General features: G+C 41.2%; 1 protein-coding gene and 4 long non-coding RNA genes across 5 annotated transcripts; 4 read left to right on the top strand and 1 right to left on the bottom strand.

Annotated features, from left to right (window-relative positions):
- The first annotated feature begins 5,677 nt into the window (after nt 1–5,677).
- LOC138024488 (uncharacterized) lies at nt 5,678–6,308 on the top strand. Its single transcript, XR_011127022.1, has 2 exons — nt 5,678–5,833; nt 5,912–6,308. It is a non-coding gene; the product is annotated as an uncharacterized lncRNA (long non-coding RNA).
- Nucleotides 6,309–7,793: 1,485 nt separating this feature from the next.
- On the top strand, nt 7,794–8,505 carry LOC138024486 (uncharacterized). The gene is made up of 2 exons (XR_011127020.1): nt 7,794–8,030; nt 8,109–8,505. It is a non-coding gene; the product is annotated as an uncharacterized lncRNA (long non-coding RNA).
- Nucleotides 8,506–10,072: 1,567 nt separating this feature from the next.
- Nucleotides 10,073–10,703, top strand: LOC138024487 (uncharacterized). The gene is made up of 2 exons (XR_011127021.1): nt 10,073–10,228; nt 10,307–10,703. It is a non-coding gene; the product is annotated as an uncharacterized lncRNA (long non-coding RNA).
- Nucleotides 10,704–12,020: 1,317 nt separating this feature from the next.
- On the top strand, nt 12,021–12,899 carry LOC138023852 (uncharacterized). Its single transcript, XR_011126803.1, has 2 exons — nt 12,021–12,424; nt 12,503–12,899. It is a non-coding gene; the product is annotated as an uncharacterized lncRNA (long non-coding RNA).
- A 41-nt stretch (nt 12,900–12,940) lies between these two features.
- On the bottom strand, nt 12,941–14,596 carry LOC138023851 (uncharacterized). The gene is made up of 3 exons (XM_068870934.1): nt 13,569–14,596; nt 13,440–13,490; nt 12,941–13,374 (listed from the first exon to the last, which is right to left on the bottom strand). The coding sequence occupies exons 1-3, from the start codon at nt 13,765–13,767 to the stop codon at nt 12,941–12,943; spliced, it is 684 nt and encodes a 227-aa protein (XP_068727035.1). The 5' UTR covers nt 13,768–14,596.
- Nucleotides 14,597–15,000: the final 404 nt, after the last annotated feature.

Raw genomic sequence — 15,000 nt, 5'->3', positions numbered from 1 at the left:
ACTTTGGTCTAATGTGCATGAGAAGGAACACTTCAATTAGTCTTTCATCTATTTCTTCATCCTCGCTCGCTGATTCCATCTCTTCTGGTTCACTGAGTTCTTCTTCTTCTTCGACTTGATATAACATTGCCAATAATTTTCTTTCCCTTGATACCCAGGAAGAATTAGATGAAGACCCGAGACAAAAGACCACTTTAACAAAGGCGTGGCGAAACACATTCGCTCGCCGAAGTAACACCCCACCAGCTTCTTCTGAGGTTGACAATTCCACTACTGGTGGTAGTGGTGTCTTGGATGTTTCGGACAGGCGCCGTGTCGCTTGTGTAATTTGTATTCTTTCATGAGTTGAAAGATCTGACCACAAAATTCACAACTGTATGAATTGGCGTACTGATCGAAAACTTCGTAGTTTGTAAAGTGAAAAATGATAAGCGAGCCGTTCGGTTGTAATTTCAGGATTCTTGATTTCAGATAAATTTAAAAATCCACTTTTCCTTCTCAAATTTTTGTACATTATCATGATCTCGGAACAATGAGACAAGATAATTCTGTTTTCTCTTCCGCAGTGGTCGCACTTTGATACTCGTGGAACGTTTCATGATAGTACCGCGAGAAAACGCTCCCCATCTCATAGGAGGTGAAACCCAATAGGGTTTCTTCGTCTTGTCCGCAATTGCAGTTGACTAACCCATGCTCTTCCAAAAATCAAAAATCGGTCGAATCTCTGCCACGAAAGATATAAACGTCACCCAACAAATAGTGTAAAGCCCGCCGAATCTTTTTTTGCTCTCTTTGATCAAAAGCGAAATAGGTCTTGCTGCTGCAGAGGACGTACATTGGATACTTTGAATCTTTTCCTTCCTCACGCTATAAAGAGCCTTGAATGGATCAACGACATGTTTCGAATAACCCGAACTCTTACCAGCCAGGGACCAAGAGCTCCCAATATTCGCCATCATGAAACGAAAGAGAAAACACAAGGGAAGGGAGGCCGAAAGGTTTTCAAATAGGCTCAGTCTCCCTTTTGTCATTCTCCTTAGCTTCCAATTCCCTTTTTTAGTTAACACCAAGAAAATGAGTAGCGAATGGTTTTTTATTGGCGAAAACCATTTTCAGGGAGATGGTCGAGCCCTGCTCGTGCAAGACTTTTTTTTTGGGGGGGGGGAGGGGTGGTGGTTTTATTTGGCCAAAAATTTATCTCGAGTCTTCTTCACATGACGATGGTTTTCAACGCGCCCCCGAACTAGAGTTCAGTCACAAACAGAAAGAATGAGAACTATAAGTAAAACTTACCACAAGTGAAGACTTTGAATTTAGTTTCATTCCAAAAGAGACAAAACATAAGCCCATTTTGATTAGTGTAGTCATCACATGTCAGCTGTGTAGGAAATTATCCCTCTTCCACGTGGCACTTTAAAGTAGTACACATACAAAATCTTGTCTGGGAGAGTATCAAAAATGATTCTTTCGTTTTCGCAGATTAACTTCAGTACTTCGATATTTCGATTAACATGAGTTTGTTTAACGCTCTGAACGTATCAATAGCCATGATTTCGTGGCTGTCAAACGCTCGTGTAAAATGCTTTGTTTGTTTTCGGTCTCAGCCCCACGCATTTAGCTGACTTTATTACGTCATTTACGCTAAAGAGCGCGAGAGAGTCGCCCAATCTCTAGCCTCATAGGAATAAAACTGCTGAGCGCGACATAATTTATGAATTAGCTTCGGCGTTCAAATCAAATGTCGATCTTTCGTCGTGTATTCGACTGGTTCAGTCGAATATTCAACTGAACTAGCACTTAATGCACTTAATTGGGCAATTCGATTCGGCGCATGTAAAAATTACCATTCTGTTTTTGTTTGTTGAGACTCATCATTTCAACAGGAGCATGCTTCGTTCAATTTAACAGGAGCATGCTTCGTTTAAAGTAGGCCTTTGATGACAAAATAATTATGAGTTCTAGAGCATCTTACGTGTGTTGCAAAAAAATGATGCTAATATCTCATGGCTGTGCTTGAACGGTTCACAAAAAACCCCTCAGACCAAAAAGTCACACCTCTGCTGAGTTTAGTCGAGGAAAAATGGCAAAATAACAAATAATGGTTTCACGCGGCATTCACAAACCCGCCCCATAAATATCACACCCCTCACCATCTCAATACAACTGAAAAGTGCGCTAATTAATAGAACATGTTATTTTAAATCGAAAAAAGTGCCCTCAGGGCTTATTTACATCTCTAACTTAAAGTCCCTGCATTTGAGATCAGCCGCAAACAATTTTTCAAAGATTAGCAGTGAACTTCAACGTGTGTTCGCTCGCTAAACAAAGGTTTTAGATTTTCAGAGTTCTCACTACACTTATGACTAGAAATGTAAGTAAATAAACGCATTTGGATATTAAATCACTTATTAGACATTTTGATGGGTAGTATCGCTTAGTATTTTAACTAGCCTTTTCCAGGCATTAAGTTAGTTGGGGCTCAGCGCAGAAAAACAGCGCGCGAAAAAATAATACAAAAGCGCGTTGAGAGAGCACTTTTTTTTTGGCTTATTTTAATTTCCAATAAGTGGACACACATGGTCAGAACATGAAACTTCGATTACGAAACTCATTATCCAAACTTTGTAGTTGCATGAAACAGCCGTTTCTTGATAAACAGAAGAGATAAGTTCTACTGTTTAACTGTGAAATCAATTATTTAAAATCACTTCTGTAAAAATTGTTTGTGATACAAAAAAAATCGTTGATCATTGACTTTTATCAGATGTAATGGCTCCTAAAAGAGCCGTTTTTAGCGACCTACAGTGCAATGTCGAATCAGCATTCGACGGAGCAGGGCGCAGTGGCTCCTACAAGAGCCGTTTTTTAATACTTGGTTGCAGCACCTCGGGCCTCCAGCACAGCTGGAACAACCTTGTGCAAAACGTGATCAATATATTTTGCACACTTCTCTGACATGACTTTCCTATTCCACAAATTCTTTATGCCATCTACCAGCTCTTGCTTGTTGCGTGGCTTGACTTTAGATTCCAAGTAGAACTTGAGTTCATGCCACAAGTCTTCGATTGGGTTGAGGTCAGGACTCTCCGGAGGAGTGCACCACCAGTTAATGCTTTCCTTCTCAAAGAAAGCTTGTGCTCGCCTCAACGTGTGTTTAGGATCGTTGTCTTGCATGAACCGGTGGTCGGGAAGTTTGTTTCTGATGAATGGGACGAGCGTCGTCTCTAGTACGTTACAGAAGAGATCAGCATCCATGATGCCATCAAAGATACAAATCTTAGTGGCACCATGGCGGCTAATCTCTTCCCAGACATGAACTTTGAGCGGGTGTTTCGGTTTCGGCTTTCGCTTGGTGGGCTCGTCCGCCATCCTGAAGCATGTACGGCGATACGACTGGAGGGAAACTGAACACTCATCGCTAAAAATCACGTTGTGGAAAGTGTCTCCACTCTCCAAAACGCGTTGCGCGAACTCCAGCCGCTTGACTTTGTTGGCGTCACAAATCAGCTGGCAATAGGCGGTCCGCTGCAGAGTCCAGCCTTGCTGCTTTCGCGATCTCCGTACCATGGATGAACTCACGGAAATTCCACGCTTTGCCAGCTTCTTTTGGATCTTGGCGCTCGTCATCTCATCATTCTTGCGCATCTGCTGATCTATGAAGGCTCTTGCTTCTACAGACAGCTTTCTTGGTCTCCCCGAGCGAGGTAAATTTACCACAGAGCTGGTAAGACGCAGTTTCTTTATCATGCGAGTGATGCCTGAAAGGCTCACAACTAAGCCTTCGCCTTTCAAGGTCTTCAATATTCCAGCTGGATGGAGGCCTTGGTTATGGAAGAGCTCGATTCGAGTTCTCACATAGTTAGAGTATTTTGGCATGATTACTGCGTAAGTGCTAAGAAGCAAATGATTGAGAAAGTGGTTTGCGAGGCGTTGAAACGTCACACTCGCTCGTGCGAGGACTGAAATCCCAGCGGGAAATGCCATGATTTGTTACATGAGGGGGTTACCCTAGCAAATGGCGCTCGGTGCAAGTTTTGCTTGCCTGACTGCTCACGTGGTCGAAACGGCAGGTTTGTACTGAAACTCTGACGTTTTTAGCTGCTAGGATGCATTAACAATCAAACAAACGATGTAATAGTTGATCGAGTTGATGACCGTAATTTCAGATGTTCTTTACGTCTCTTTACTGAACAACAAATCAGGAACTGTAGCCGCTTAGTTTGTATCAGAACGCTTAACAACCAAAGCGAATTTTCTTCCGAAATTTCGCGGCTAACGATCGAAAATAGCGAACTTTCCCTCGAAATTTCGTGACTCGTTAGCATCCACTGCGAATTATCGTTCGAAAGTTCGGGAGGAATAAAACAATAGATGCCTTGAAAGTTCGCGGAAAAGTCGGGGAAATTTCGATTGAAGCGAAATTTCTTTGAAAAGCCACGAAAAGCCAAGAAATTCGTCGAAATTCGCTTGCGTTACTTTTGCACAATACTGTATCTCCTCGCTTCCAGTCGTGACCTTTTTTTTCAAACTTGCATGCCTGGTATGACAGACAGATCATGACGGTTTCGCCTGTTTGTAGTACCATCTGCAGAGACATGATATGAACACCATGTGCTTTGACCAGGACGACGCATGCGCACTTCCAACAGGTATATCCGGCAATGGCTTTGCAAGTGCGTGCCTGTCATGGTAAAATATCTCCTCGTGTTAGTTAGTTGTTTTTTTTTGGTTTGGGTCAAATCTATTTCCTTTGTACAGGTAGTTTTGAAAAAACAAAATTTTTTTACTTGACCATCTTCGGGTAAGATTTGACTGACCTTTTTCTTCTGGCTAAGAAAGAACTTCTTGTTGCTTTGGCGGGGGTGTCGGGGATCAAATGAGTTACCGCCGGGTTTTGATGTTTTTAATTTTTTGGTGCGACATTTCATCCAGCCAACCCAAAAGAGGCCACGATGATCATTTTTTATTTTTAATTTTTATTTTTAGAGGGTAGCGAGTCAGCCAAAAAGCTCTCTTGCCGAGTATTAAAATTGTGTTTTTCATCTTTACAAAAAGCTTTCTTTATTTTTCTGACAGCAACTTGAGTTCATTTGTTTTTGCGTGCAGTCTTTTTTTTTTTGGTGATTTTGCACTGTTCTGACCATGAGTTTGGCAAAAAAAATGGAGCCCTTGGTTTCTTGTGATTTTGCATTGTTCTGAGCTAGCAGCGTTTTAAGGGACTTCGATGGAACAAGAAATGTAAATTTAAAATTTAAAGACGTGACGAGAAAAATTTTTTTGAATTTACAATGATTGTAAAAAAAGGACCAATAAAAACTCTCATGGTGGATTTTGTAGTTTGTTGTTGTATTTCGGGCGTCAGCAGAAGTTTTTAACCCCCTTTCACTGCTGTGGTGTGTTCCCCATGGATGACTAAAATCCTTGTCTGGCATTAGACAGAGTAAAATCTATAAGGGTCAATGGCCCTTACAGAAGTAAAAACGGAAGCAGCCATGATGAGGGCCAAATGTGTTGACAAGAAAAAACTTTTTTTTTGGTGTGTGAATTTTCGATCGACAGGTTTTTTGATAGGGAGTAGATAAGAAATCCATTAAGTAGAGATTCAGCAGCTGCTATGGTTAATGGTTTTTCAACTAAAGACACAAGCCTATTAAGAAAAAACTCTTGGCAGCAGATCGCGATAAAGACCCAAAAACCATTCGATAAATAAATATGATACTTTTTCCCCTTAGAATCGATTTTTGTGGCGAGAAAGTAAAAATTTTGTCACACCAAAAAAAAGACATGGCCGCTTACAAAGAATGGCTGGACGACCAAAACGACGGACCTTCAGGTCGGTGGGAAATTTTTAAGTTTGTCTTTCACATTAGAATTGAACATTGTTTTTAGTATTTTGTTTTTTCCTCCTTAGTGACTATCGTCAGCTTAAAAATAAACGACCAAAAACATTGGAAACGCTACCAGCTCGAGATTTCGGTGGATGGTTGACGGATTGACCACAACCACAACCACATGAATAAGCACAGAAGAGAAATTACGTTGGCCATTAGCCGAGCCATTTACCAGTTGGTTTGTCGAAACGAAGAACAAATCGTCAGCAGGATTCGATTGTGGAAAACCAACTATGGATTTTCTTCGGTCAACGCAGGCGGCATCGACGATTCGAAAAACGAAGAACGATGGCTGACAGAGTTGGAAAAACTGCAACAAAAACTGGCCGAATCGGGAGGAAAAAAGTTCGAAACGGGTTTTCACTATGTCTCGTTTCTTTTTGACGATAAACCAAATCAATAAATAACCCTAACACACACGATGAAGGTTTTATTCAATCCATGGCCATTTTTTATTTAAAAAAAAAAAATTCACATTCCATTTCGATCTCTCCAGCTTGCACCTCCTGAACCAACGACTCGAGAGTCTTGGTCGTAGTCGACTGCCACTGCTCGGCGGCTCGTCGAACTAAAATGTGTTTCAGATGATTCAAGATCTCGTTCCATCTTGCCAAAGCAGTTTGTTTTGAATCGATCCACGGCGTGGTGAGGACGACGCCCTGGTCTTGACGAAAAGCATGGCGGCGGCAAGATAAGCGAATCTTAACGAGTCGAAGTTTGTCTTTGGTCAAGGCTGACAACACGGCCTTTGTGATGGCCGCCTTCGAAATTCGCTTGCGTTACTTTTGCACAATACTGTATCTCCTCGCTTCCAGTCATGACCTTTTTTTTCAAACTTGCATGCCTGGTATGACAGACAGATCATGACGGTTTCGCCTGTTTGTAGTACCATCTGCAGAGACATGATATGAACACCATGTGCTTTGACCAGGACGACGCATGCGCACTTCCAACAGGTATATCCGGCAATGGCTTTGCAAGTGCGTGCCTGTCATGGTAAAATATCTCCTCGTGTTAGTTAGTTGTTTTTTTTGGTTTGGGTCAAATCTATTTCCTTTGTACAGGTAGTTTTGAAAAAACAAAATTTTTTTACTTGACCATCTTCGGGTAAGATTTGACTGACCTTTTTCTTCTGGCTAAGAAAGAACTTCTTGTTGCTTTGGCGGGGGTGTCGGGGATCAAATGAGTTACCGCCGGGTTTTGATGTTTTTAATTTTTTGGTGCGACATTTCATCCAGCCAACCCAAAAGAGGCCACGATGATCATTTTTTATTTTTAATTTTTATTTTTAGAGGGTAGCGAGTCAGCCAAAAAGCTCTCTTGCCGAGTATTAAAATTGTGTTTTTCATCTTTACAAAAAGCTTTCTTTATTTTTCTGACAGCAACTTGAGTTCATTTGTTTTTGCGTGCAGTCTTTTTTTTTTTGGTGATTTTGCACTGTTCTGACCATGAGTTTGGCAAAAAAAATGGAGCCCTTGGTTTCTTGTGATTTTGCATTGTTCTGAGCTAGCAGCGTTTTAAGGGACTTCGATGGAACAAGAAATGTAAATTTAAAATTTAAAGACGTGACGAGAAAAATTTTTTTGAATTTACAATGATTGTAAAAAAAGGACCAATAAAAACTCTCATGGTGGATTTTGTAGTTTGTTGTTGTATTTCGGGCGTCAGCAGAAGTTTTTAACCCCCTTTCACTGCTGTGGTGTGTTCCCCATGGATGACTAAAATCCTTGTCTGGCATTAGACAGAGTAAAATCTATAAGGGTCAATGGCCCTTACAGAAGTAAAAACGGAAGCAGCCATGATGAGGGCCAAATGTGTTGACAAGAAAAAACTTTTTTTTTGGTGTGTGAATTTTCGATCGACAGGTTTTTTGATAGGGAGTAGATAAGAAATCCATTAAGTAGAGATTCAGCAGCTGCTATGGTTAATGGTTTTTCAACTAAAGACACAAGCCTATTAAGAAAAAACTCTTGGCAGCAGATCGCGATAAAGACCCAAAAACCATTCGATAAATAAATATGATACTTTTTCCCCTTAGAATCGATTTTTGTGGCGAGAAAGTAAAAATTTTGTCACACCAAAAAAAAGACATGGCCGCTTACAAAGAATGGCTGGACGACCAAAACGACGGACCTTCAGGTCGGTGGGAAATTTTTAAGTTTGTCTTTCACATTAGAATTGAACATTGTTTTTAGTATTTTGTTTTTTCCTCCTTAGTGACTATCGTCAGCTTAAAAATAAACGACCAAAAACATTGGAAACGCTACCAGCTCGAGATTTCGGTGGATGGTTGACGGATTGACCACAACCACAACCACATGAATAAGCACAGAAGAGAAATTACGTTGGCCATTAGCCGAGCCATTTACCAGTTGGTTTGTCGAAACGAAGAACAAATCGTCAGCAGGATTCGATTGTGGAAAACCAACTATGGATTTTCTTCGGTCAACGCAGGCGGCATCGACGATTCGAAAAACGAAGAACGATGGCTGACAGAGTTGGAAAAACTGCAACAAAAACTGGCCGAATCGGGAGGAAAAAAGTTCGAAACGGGTTTTCACTATGTCTCGTTTCTTTTTGACGATAAACCAAATCAATAAATAACCCTAACACACACGATGAAGGTTTTATTCAATCCATGGCCATTTTTTATTTTAAAAAAAAAAATTCACATTCCATTTCGATCTCTCCAGCTTGCACCTCCTGAACCAACGACTCGAGAGTCTTGGTCGTAGTCGACTGCCACTGCTCGGCGGCTCGTCGAACTAAAATGTGTTTCAGATGATTCAAGATCTCGTTCCATCTTGCCAAAGCAGTTTGTTTTGAATCGATCCACGGCGTGGTGAGGACGACGCCCTGGTCTTGACGAAAAGCATGGCGGCGGCAAGATAAGCGAATCTTAACGAGTCGAAGTTTGTCTTTGGTCAAGGCTGACAACACGGCCTTTGTGATGGCCGCCTTCGAAATTCGCTTGCGTTACTTTTGCACAATACTGTATCTCCTCGCTTCCAGTCATGACCTTTTTTTTCAAACTTGCATGCCTGGTATGACAGACAGATCATGACGGTTTCGCCTGTTTGTAGTACCATCTGCAGAGACATGATATGAACACCATGTGCTTTGACCAGGACGACGCATGCGCACTTCCAACAGGTATATCCGGCAATGGCTTTGCAAGTGCGTGCCTGTCATGGTAAAATATCTCCTCGTGTTAGTTAGTTGTTTTTTTTTGGTTTGGGTCAAATCTATTTCCTTTGTACAGGTAGTTTTGAAAAAACAAAATTTTTTTACTTGACCATCTTCGGGTAAGATTTGACTGACCTTTTTCTTCTGGCTAAGAAAGAACTTCTTGTTGCTTTGGCGGGGGTGTCGGGGATCAAATGAGTTACCGCCGGGTTTTGATGTTTTTAATTTTTTGGTGCGACATTTCATCCAGCCAACCCAAAAGAGGCCACGATGATCATTTTTTATTTTTAATTTTTATTTTTAGAGGGTAGCGAGTCAGCCAAAAAGCTCTCTTGCCGAGTATTAAAATTGTGTTTTTCATCTTTACAAAAAGCTTTCTTTATTTTTCTGACAGCAACTTGAGTTCATTTGTTTTTGCGTGCAGTCTTTTTTTTTTTGGTGATTTTGCACTGTTCTGACCATGAGTTTGGCAAAAAAAATGGAGCCCTTGGTTTCTTGTGATTTTGCATTGTTCTGAGCTAGCAGCGTTTTAAGGGACTTCGATGGAACAAGAAATGTAAATTTAAAATTTAAAGACGTGACGAGAAAAATTTTTTTGAATTTACAATGATTGTAAAAAAAGGACCAATAAAAACTCTCATGGTGGATTTTGTAGTTTGTTGTTGTATTTCGGGCGTCAGCAGAAGTTTTTAACCCCCTTTCACTGCTGTGGTGTGTTCCCCATGGATGACTAAAATCCTTGTCTGGCATTAGACAGAGTAAAATCTATAAGGGTCAATGGCCCTTACAGAAGTAAAAACGGAAGCAGCCATGATGAGGGCCAAATGTGTTGACAAGAAAAAACTTTTTTTTTGGTGTGTGAATTTTCGATCGACAGGTTTTTTGATAGGGAGTAGATAAGAAATCCATTAAGTAGAGATTCAGCAGCTGCTATGGTTAATGGTTTTTCAACTAAAGACACAAGCCTATTAAGAAAAAACTCTTGGCAGCAGATCGCGATAAAGACCCAAAAACCATTCGATAAATAAATATGATACTTTTTCCCCTTAGAATCGATTTTTGTGGCGAGAAAGTAAAAATTTTGTCACACCAAAAAAAAGACATGGCCGCTTACAAAGAATGGCTGGACGACCAAAACGACGGACCTTCAGGTCGGTGGGAAATTTTTAAGTTTGTCTTTCACATTAGAATTGAACATTGTTTTTAGTATTTTGTTTTTTCCTCCTTAGTGACTATCGTCAGCTTAAAAATAAACGACCAAAAACATTGGAAACGCTACCAGCTCGAGATTTCGGTGGATGGTTGACGGATTGACCACAACCACAACCACATGAATAAGCACAGAAGAGAAATTACGTTGGCCATTAGCCGAGCCATTTACCAGTTGGTTTGTCGAAACGAAGAACAAATCGTCAGCAGGATTCGATTGTGGAAAACCAACTATGGATTTTCTTCGGTCAACGCAGGCGGCATCGACGATTCGAAAAACGAAGAACGATGGCTGACAGAGTTGGAAAAACTGCAACAAAAACTGGCCGAATCGGGAGGAAAAAAGTTCGAAACGGGTTTTCACTATGTCTCGTTTCTTTTTGACGATAAACCAAATCAATAAATAACCCTAACACACACGATGAAGGTTTTATTCAATCCATGGCCATTTTTTATTTAAAAAAAAAAAATTCACATTCCATTTCGATCTCTCCAGCTTGCACCTCCTGAACCAACGACTCGAGAGTCTTGGTCGTAGTCGACTGCCACTGCTCGGCGGCTCGTCGAACTAAAATGTGTTTCAGATGATTCAAGATCTCGTTCCATCTTGCCAAAGCAGTTTGTTTTGAATCGATCCACGGCGTGGTGAGGACGACGCCCTGGTCTTGACGAAAAGCATGGCGGCGGCAAGATAAGCGAATCTTAACGAGTCGAAGTTTGTCTTTGGTCAAGGCTGACAACACGGCCTTTGTGATGGCCGCCTTCGAAATTCGCTTGCGTTACTTTTGCACAATACTGTATCTCCTCGCTTCCAGTCATGACCTTTTTTTTCAAACTTGCATGCCTGGTATGACAGACAGATCATGACGGTTTCGCCTGTTTGTAGTACCATCTGCAGAGACATGATATGAACACCATGTGCTTTGACCAGGACGACGCATGCGCACTTCCAACAGGTATATCCGGCAATGGCTTTGCAAGTGCGTGCCTGTCATGGTAAAATATCTCCTCGTGTTAGTTAGTTGTTTTTTTTTGGTTTGGGTCAAATCTATTTCCTTTGTACAGGTAGTTTTGAAAAAACAAAATTTTTTTACTTGACCATCTTCGGGTAAGATTTGACTGACCTTTTTCTTCTGGCTAAGAAAGAACTTCTTGTTGCTTTGGCGGGGGTGTCGGGGATCAAATGAGTTACCGCCGGGTTTTGATGTTTTTAATTTTTTGGTGCGACATTTCATCCAGCCAACCCAAAAGAGGCCACGATGATCATTTTTTATTTTTAATTTTTATTTTTAGAGGGTAGCGAGTCAGCCAAAAAGCTCTCTTGCCGAGTATTAAAATTGTGTTTTTCATCTTTACAAAAAGCTTTCTTTATTTTTCTGACAGCAACTTGAGTTCATTTGTTTTTGCGTGCAGTCTTTTTTTTTTGGTGATTTTGCACTGTTCTGACCATGAGTTTGGCAAAAAAAATGGAGCCCTTGGTTTCTTGTGATTTTGCATTGTTCTGAGCTAGCAGCGTTTTAAGGGACTTCGATGGAACAAGAAATGTAAATTTAAAATTTAAAGACGTGACGAGAAAAATTTTTTGAATTTACAATGATTGTAAAAAAAGGACCAATAAAAACTCTCATGGTGGATTTTGTAGTTTGTTGTTGTATTTCGGGCGTCAGCAGAAGTTTTTAACCCCCTTTCACTGCTGTGGTGTGTTCCCCATGGATGACTAAAATCCTTGTCTGGCATTAGACAGAGTAAAATCTATAAGGGTCAATGGCCCTTACAGAAGTAAAAACGGAAGCAGCCATGATGAGGGCCAAATGTGTTGACAAGAAAAAACTTTTTTTTTGGTGTGTGAATTTTCGATCGACAGGTTTTTTGATAGGGAGTAGATAAGAAATCCATTAAGTAGAGATTCAGCAGCTGCTATGGTTAATGGTTTTTCAACTAAAGACACAAGCCTATTAAGAAAAAACTCTTGGCAGCAGATCGCGATAAAGACCCAAAAACCATTCGATAAATAAATATGATACTTTTTCCCCTTAGAATCGATTTTTGTGGCGAGAAAGTAAAAATTTTGTCACACCAAAAAAAAGACATGGCCGCTTACAAAGAATGGCTGGACGACCAAAACGACGGACCTTCAGGTCGGTGGGAAATTTTTAAGTTTGTCTTTCACATTAGAATTGAACATTGTTTTTAGTATTTTGTTTTTTCCTCCTTAGTGACTATCGTCAGCTTAAAAATAAACGACCAAAAACATTGGAAACGCTACCAGCTCGAGATTTCGGTGGATGGTTGACGGATTGACCACAACCACAACCACATGAATAAGCACAGAAGAGAAATTACGTTGGCCATTAGCCGAGCCATTTACCAGTTGGTTTGTCGAAACGAAGAACAAATCGTCAGCAGGATTCGATTGTGGAAAACCAACTATGGATTTTCTTCGGTCAACGCAGGCGGCATCGACGATTCGAAAAACGAAGAACGATGGCTGACAGAGTTGGAAAAACTGCAACAAAAACTGGCCGAATCGGGAGGAAAAAAGTTCGAAACGGGTTTTCACTATGTCTCGTTTCTTTTTGACGATAAACCAAATCAATAAATAACCCTAACACACACGATGAAGGTTTTATTCAATCCATGGCCATTTTTTATTTTTAAAAAAAAAATTCACATTCCATTTCGATCTCTCCAGCTTGCACCTCCTGAACCAACGACTCGAGAGTCTTGGTCGTAGTCGACTGCCACTGCTCGGCGGCTCGTCGAACTAAAATGTGTTTCAGATGATTCAAGATCTCGTTCCATCTTGCCAAAGCAGTTTGTTTTGAATCGATCCACGGCGTGGTGAGGACGACGCCCTGGTCTTGACGAAAAGCATGGCGGCGGCAAGATAAGCGAATCTTAACGAGTCGAAGTTTGTCTTTGGTCAAGGCTGACAACACGGCCTTTGTGATGGCCGCCTCTATATCGTGGCGTGCCCAATGAAAACTTTTTTGGTGGGTGGTCAGAGGCAGCGTGAGCAGTTGGAGAGCAAAACGTCGATAGTTATTTGCCAAAGTCTTTTCCCTCAACATAGTCTGAATCACTAGGGCTACAAAAAAAATCACTGAGTCAAAAGCAAAATCTTTATCACAACAAGAAAAATGCAACTACTACCTGGCTGCCGCTGCCGAACCATCCTGCTTTGACGCTCTCGCTTCTGAGCAGCTAAAAAAATTATAACAAAAAACTCGTCAAATTGAAAAATTTAAAAAAAAATAGAAATCTTCTACTAAAATAACATACCAGCTAGCCCTGATGACATTGCCGATTTTGGACGTGGTTGATCAAATAGTCGCCGCGTAAAGGTTCTTTTACAACAAGAACAGGAAAAGTGTTCCTCTGGACGATGAGAAGCAAACTCGTGTCTCTGCAACTTGGATCTGTCCGGATAGGATTTCGAACAGGCCGAACACTTCCAAGGTCTTCCGATTTGAGCAGCCATTTTTTTCTTTATTATTATTATTTTTTAACACCAAAAATCCATTAGTCATAAAAACGCCTCCTCGTCACGACACCACGACGACAGCTGAGCTCCATTAAAGAATTTGAGATAAAAATTTTTTTTTTCTCCTTTGGAGAAACGACAACTATCGGCAAGTGGCTTTTTAAAAAAAAAAATGTTTTTTTGGCTACCATTATTTTTTATCCTCGATGAATCGCCAGCCATCTAATTACAAAGTTGGTTTGATTCGTCGTCAAACGACAGCTGAGCGGCTTTTAATTAATTTTTGAATGAACCCCCATTTGGACGGCCGCCGTGGAGATAAAAATAAAAAAAACCCCTGCCAGGATCGTTTTTCACCAAAAGCCCAAAATGTTTCTTTTAGGGACAAGCCATCGGCGGAAAACTCGACCGAGGAATTACCGTCGATCGGCCGTCCAAGATGTCTTTGCTGTTGCCGCCGCCAAAGAGCGACATGGATGGATTTTTTGGCTTACGTGGATTTTTTCTTCTTTAATGAACTAGCTGCCGTCGACCATCGGGAATCTTTGTTTGTTTGTTTGGGTTTTTGACGACGACGACGCTTTTAAACCTGCCTGCCTGCCCCGAGTGGTTTTTTCCTCTTTTCTTTCTTTCTCAGAAAACTAACCGACCGGCCGCCAAAGATTTTGGAATCCTCCCTAGCTGGCCGGCGGCAACAGCAGCAGCAGCAGCAGCAGCACTGACTGAAAGAAAGACGGAAAGAAACGCGGCAGATGGATGGATCGATGGAAATCCAACAATGATTTTAATCGTCGTCGTCCAAACAAATCTTTCTTTCCACTGTGGCTGCTGGAAAACTGGTTAAATTAAATTAATTTACTAGAAAACTGGAGAAGCTAACCGGAAAAACTGGCTAACTGGTTAATTAACTGGTTCACTGATCGACTGGCTTGTTCGCTTGCTCACTTGCTGGTTAACTTGCTCGCTCGCTCATTAACTGGTTAACTGGCTCGCTTGCTTGGTTGCTCGCTCGCTAGCTTGCTAGCTTGCTGGCCTTGCTTGTTTGCTGGCCTTGCTTGTTAACTGGTTAACCTGGCTGGCCTTTCTTGCTCGTTAACTTGCTGGCTGGCTGGCTTGTTAACTGGCTTGCCTGCTCGTTAACTCGGCCGCTGCCGCCGCTGCATCTTCTTCTTCTTCTAGAAAGTTCTAGAAACTCGTACCCAGGCCACCGCCTGTCGGGTTTCTTTTTTT

The sequence above is a fragment of the Montipora capricornis genome, chromosome 11 (genome assembly GCF_036669925.1).
Source record: "Montipora capricornis isolate CH-2021 chromosome 11, ASM3666992v2, whole genome shotgun sequence".
Classification (NCBI taxonomy): Eukaryota; Metazoa; Cnidaria; class Anthozoa; order Scleractinia; family Acroporidae; genus Montipora; species Montipora capricornis.
The sequence above is the reverse complement of the archived record's forward strand: the minus strand, read 5'-3'. Positions and strand labels throughout refer to the sequence as shown.

What these genes read in the sequence shown, in the direction of transcription:
- LOC138023851 (XM_068870934.1), bottom strand. Translation starts at nt 13,767, where the DNA reads ATGGCTGCTCAAATCGGAAGACCTTGGAAGTGTTCGGCCTGTTCGAAA. An exon ending in AATGTCATCAGGGCTAGCTG is followed by an intron (nt 13,491 to 13,568) that starts GTATGTTATTTT and finishes TAATTTTTTTAG; the next exon opens with CTGCTCAGAAGCGAGAGCGT. An exon ending in GGTTCGGCAGCGGCAGCCAG is followed by an intron (nt 13,375 to 13,439) that starts GTAGTAGTTGCA and finishes TTTTTTTTGTAG; the next exon opens with CCCTAGTGATTCAGACTATG.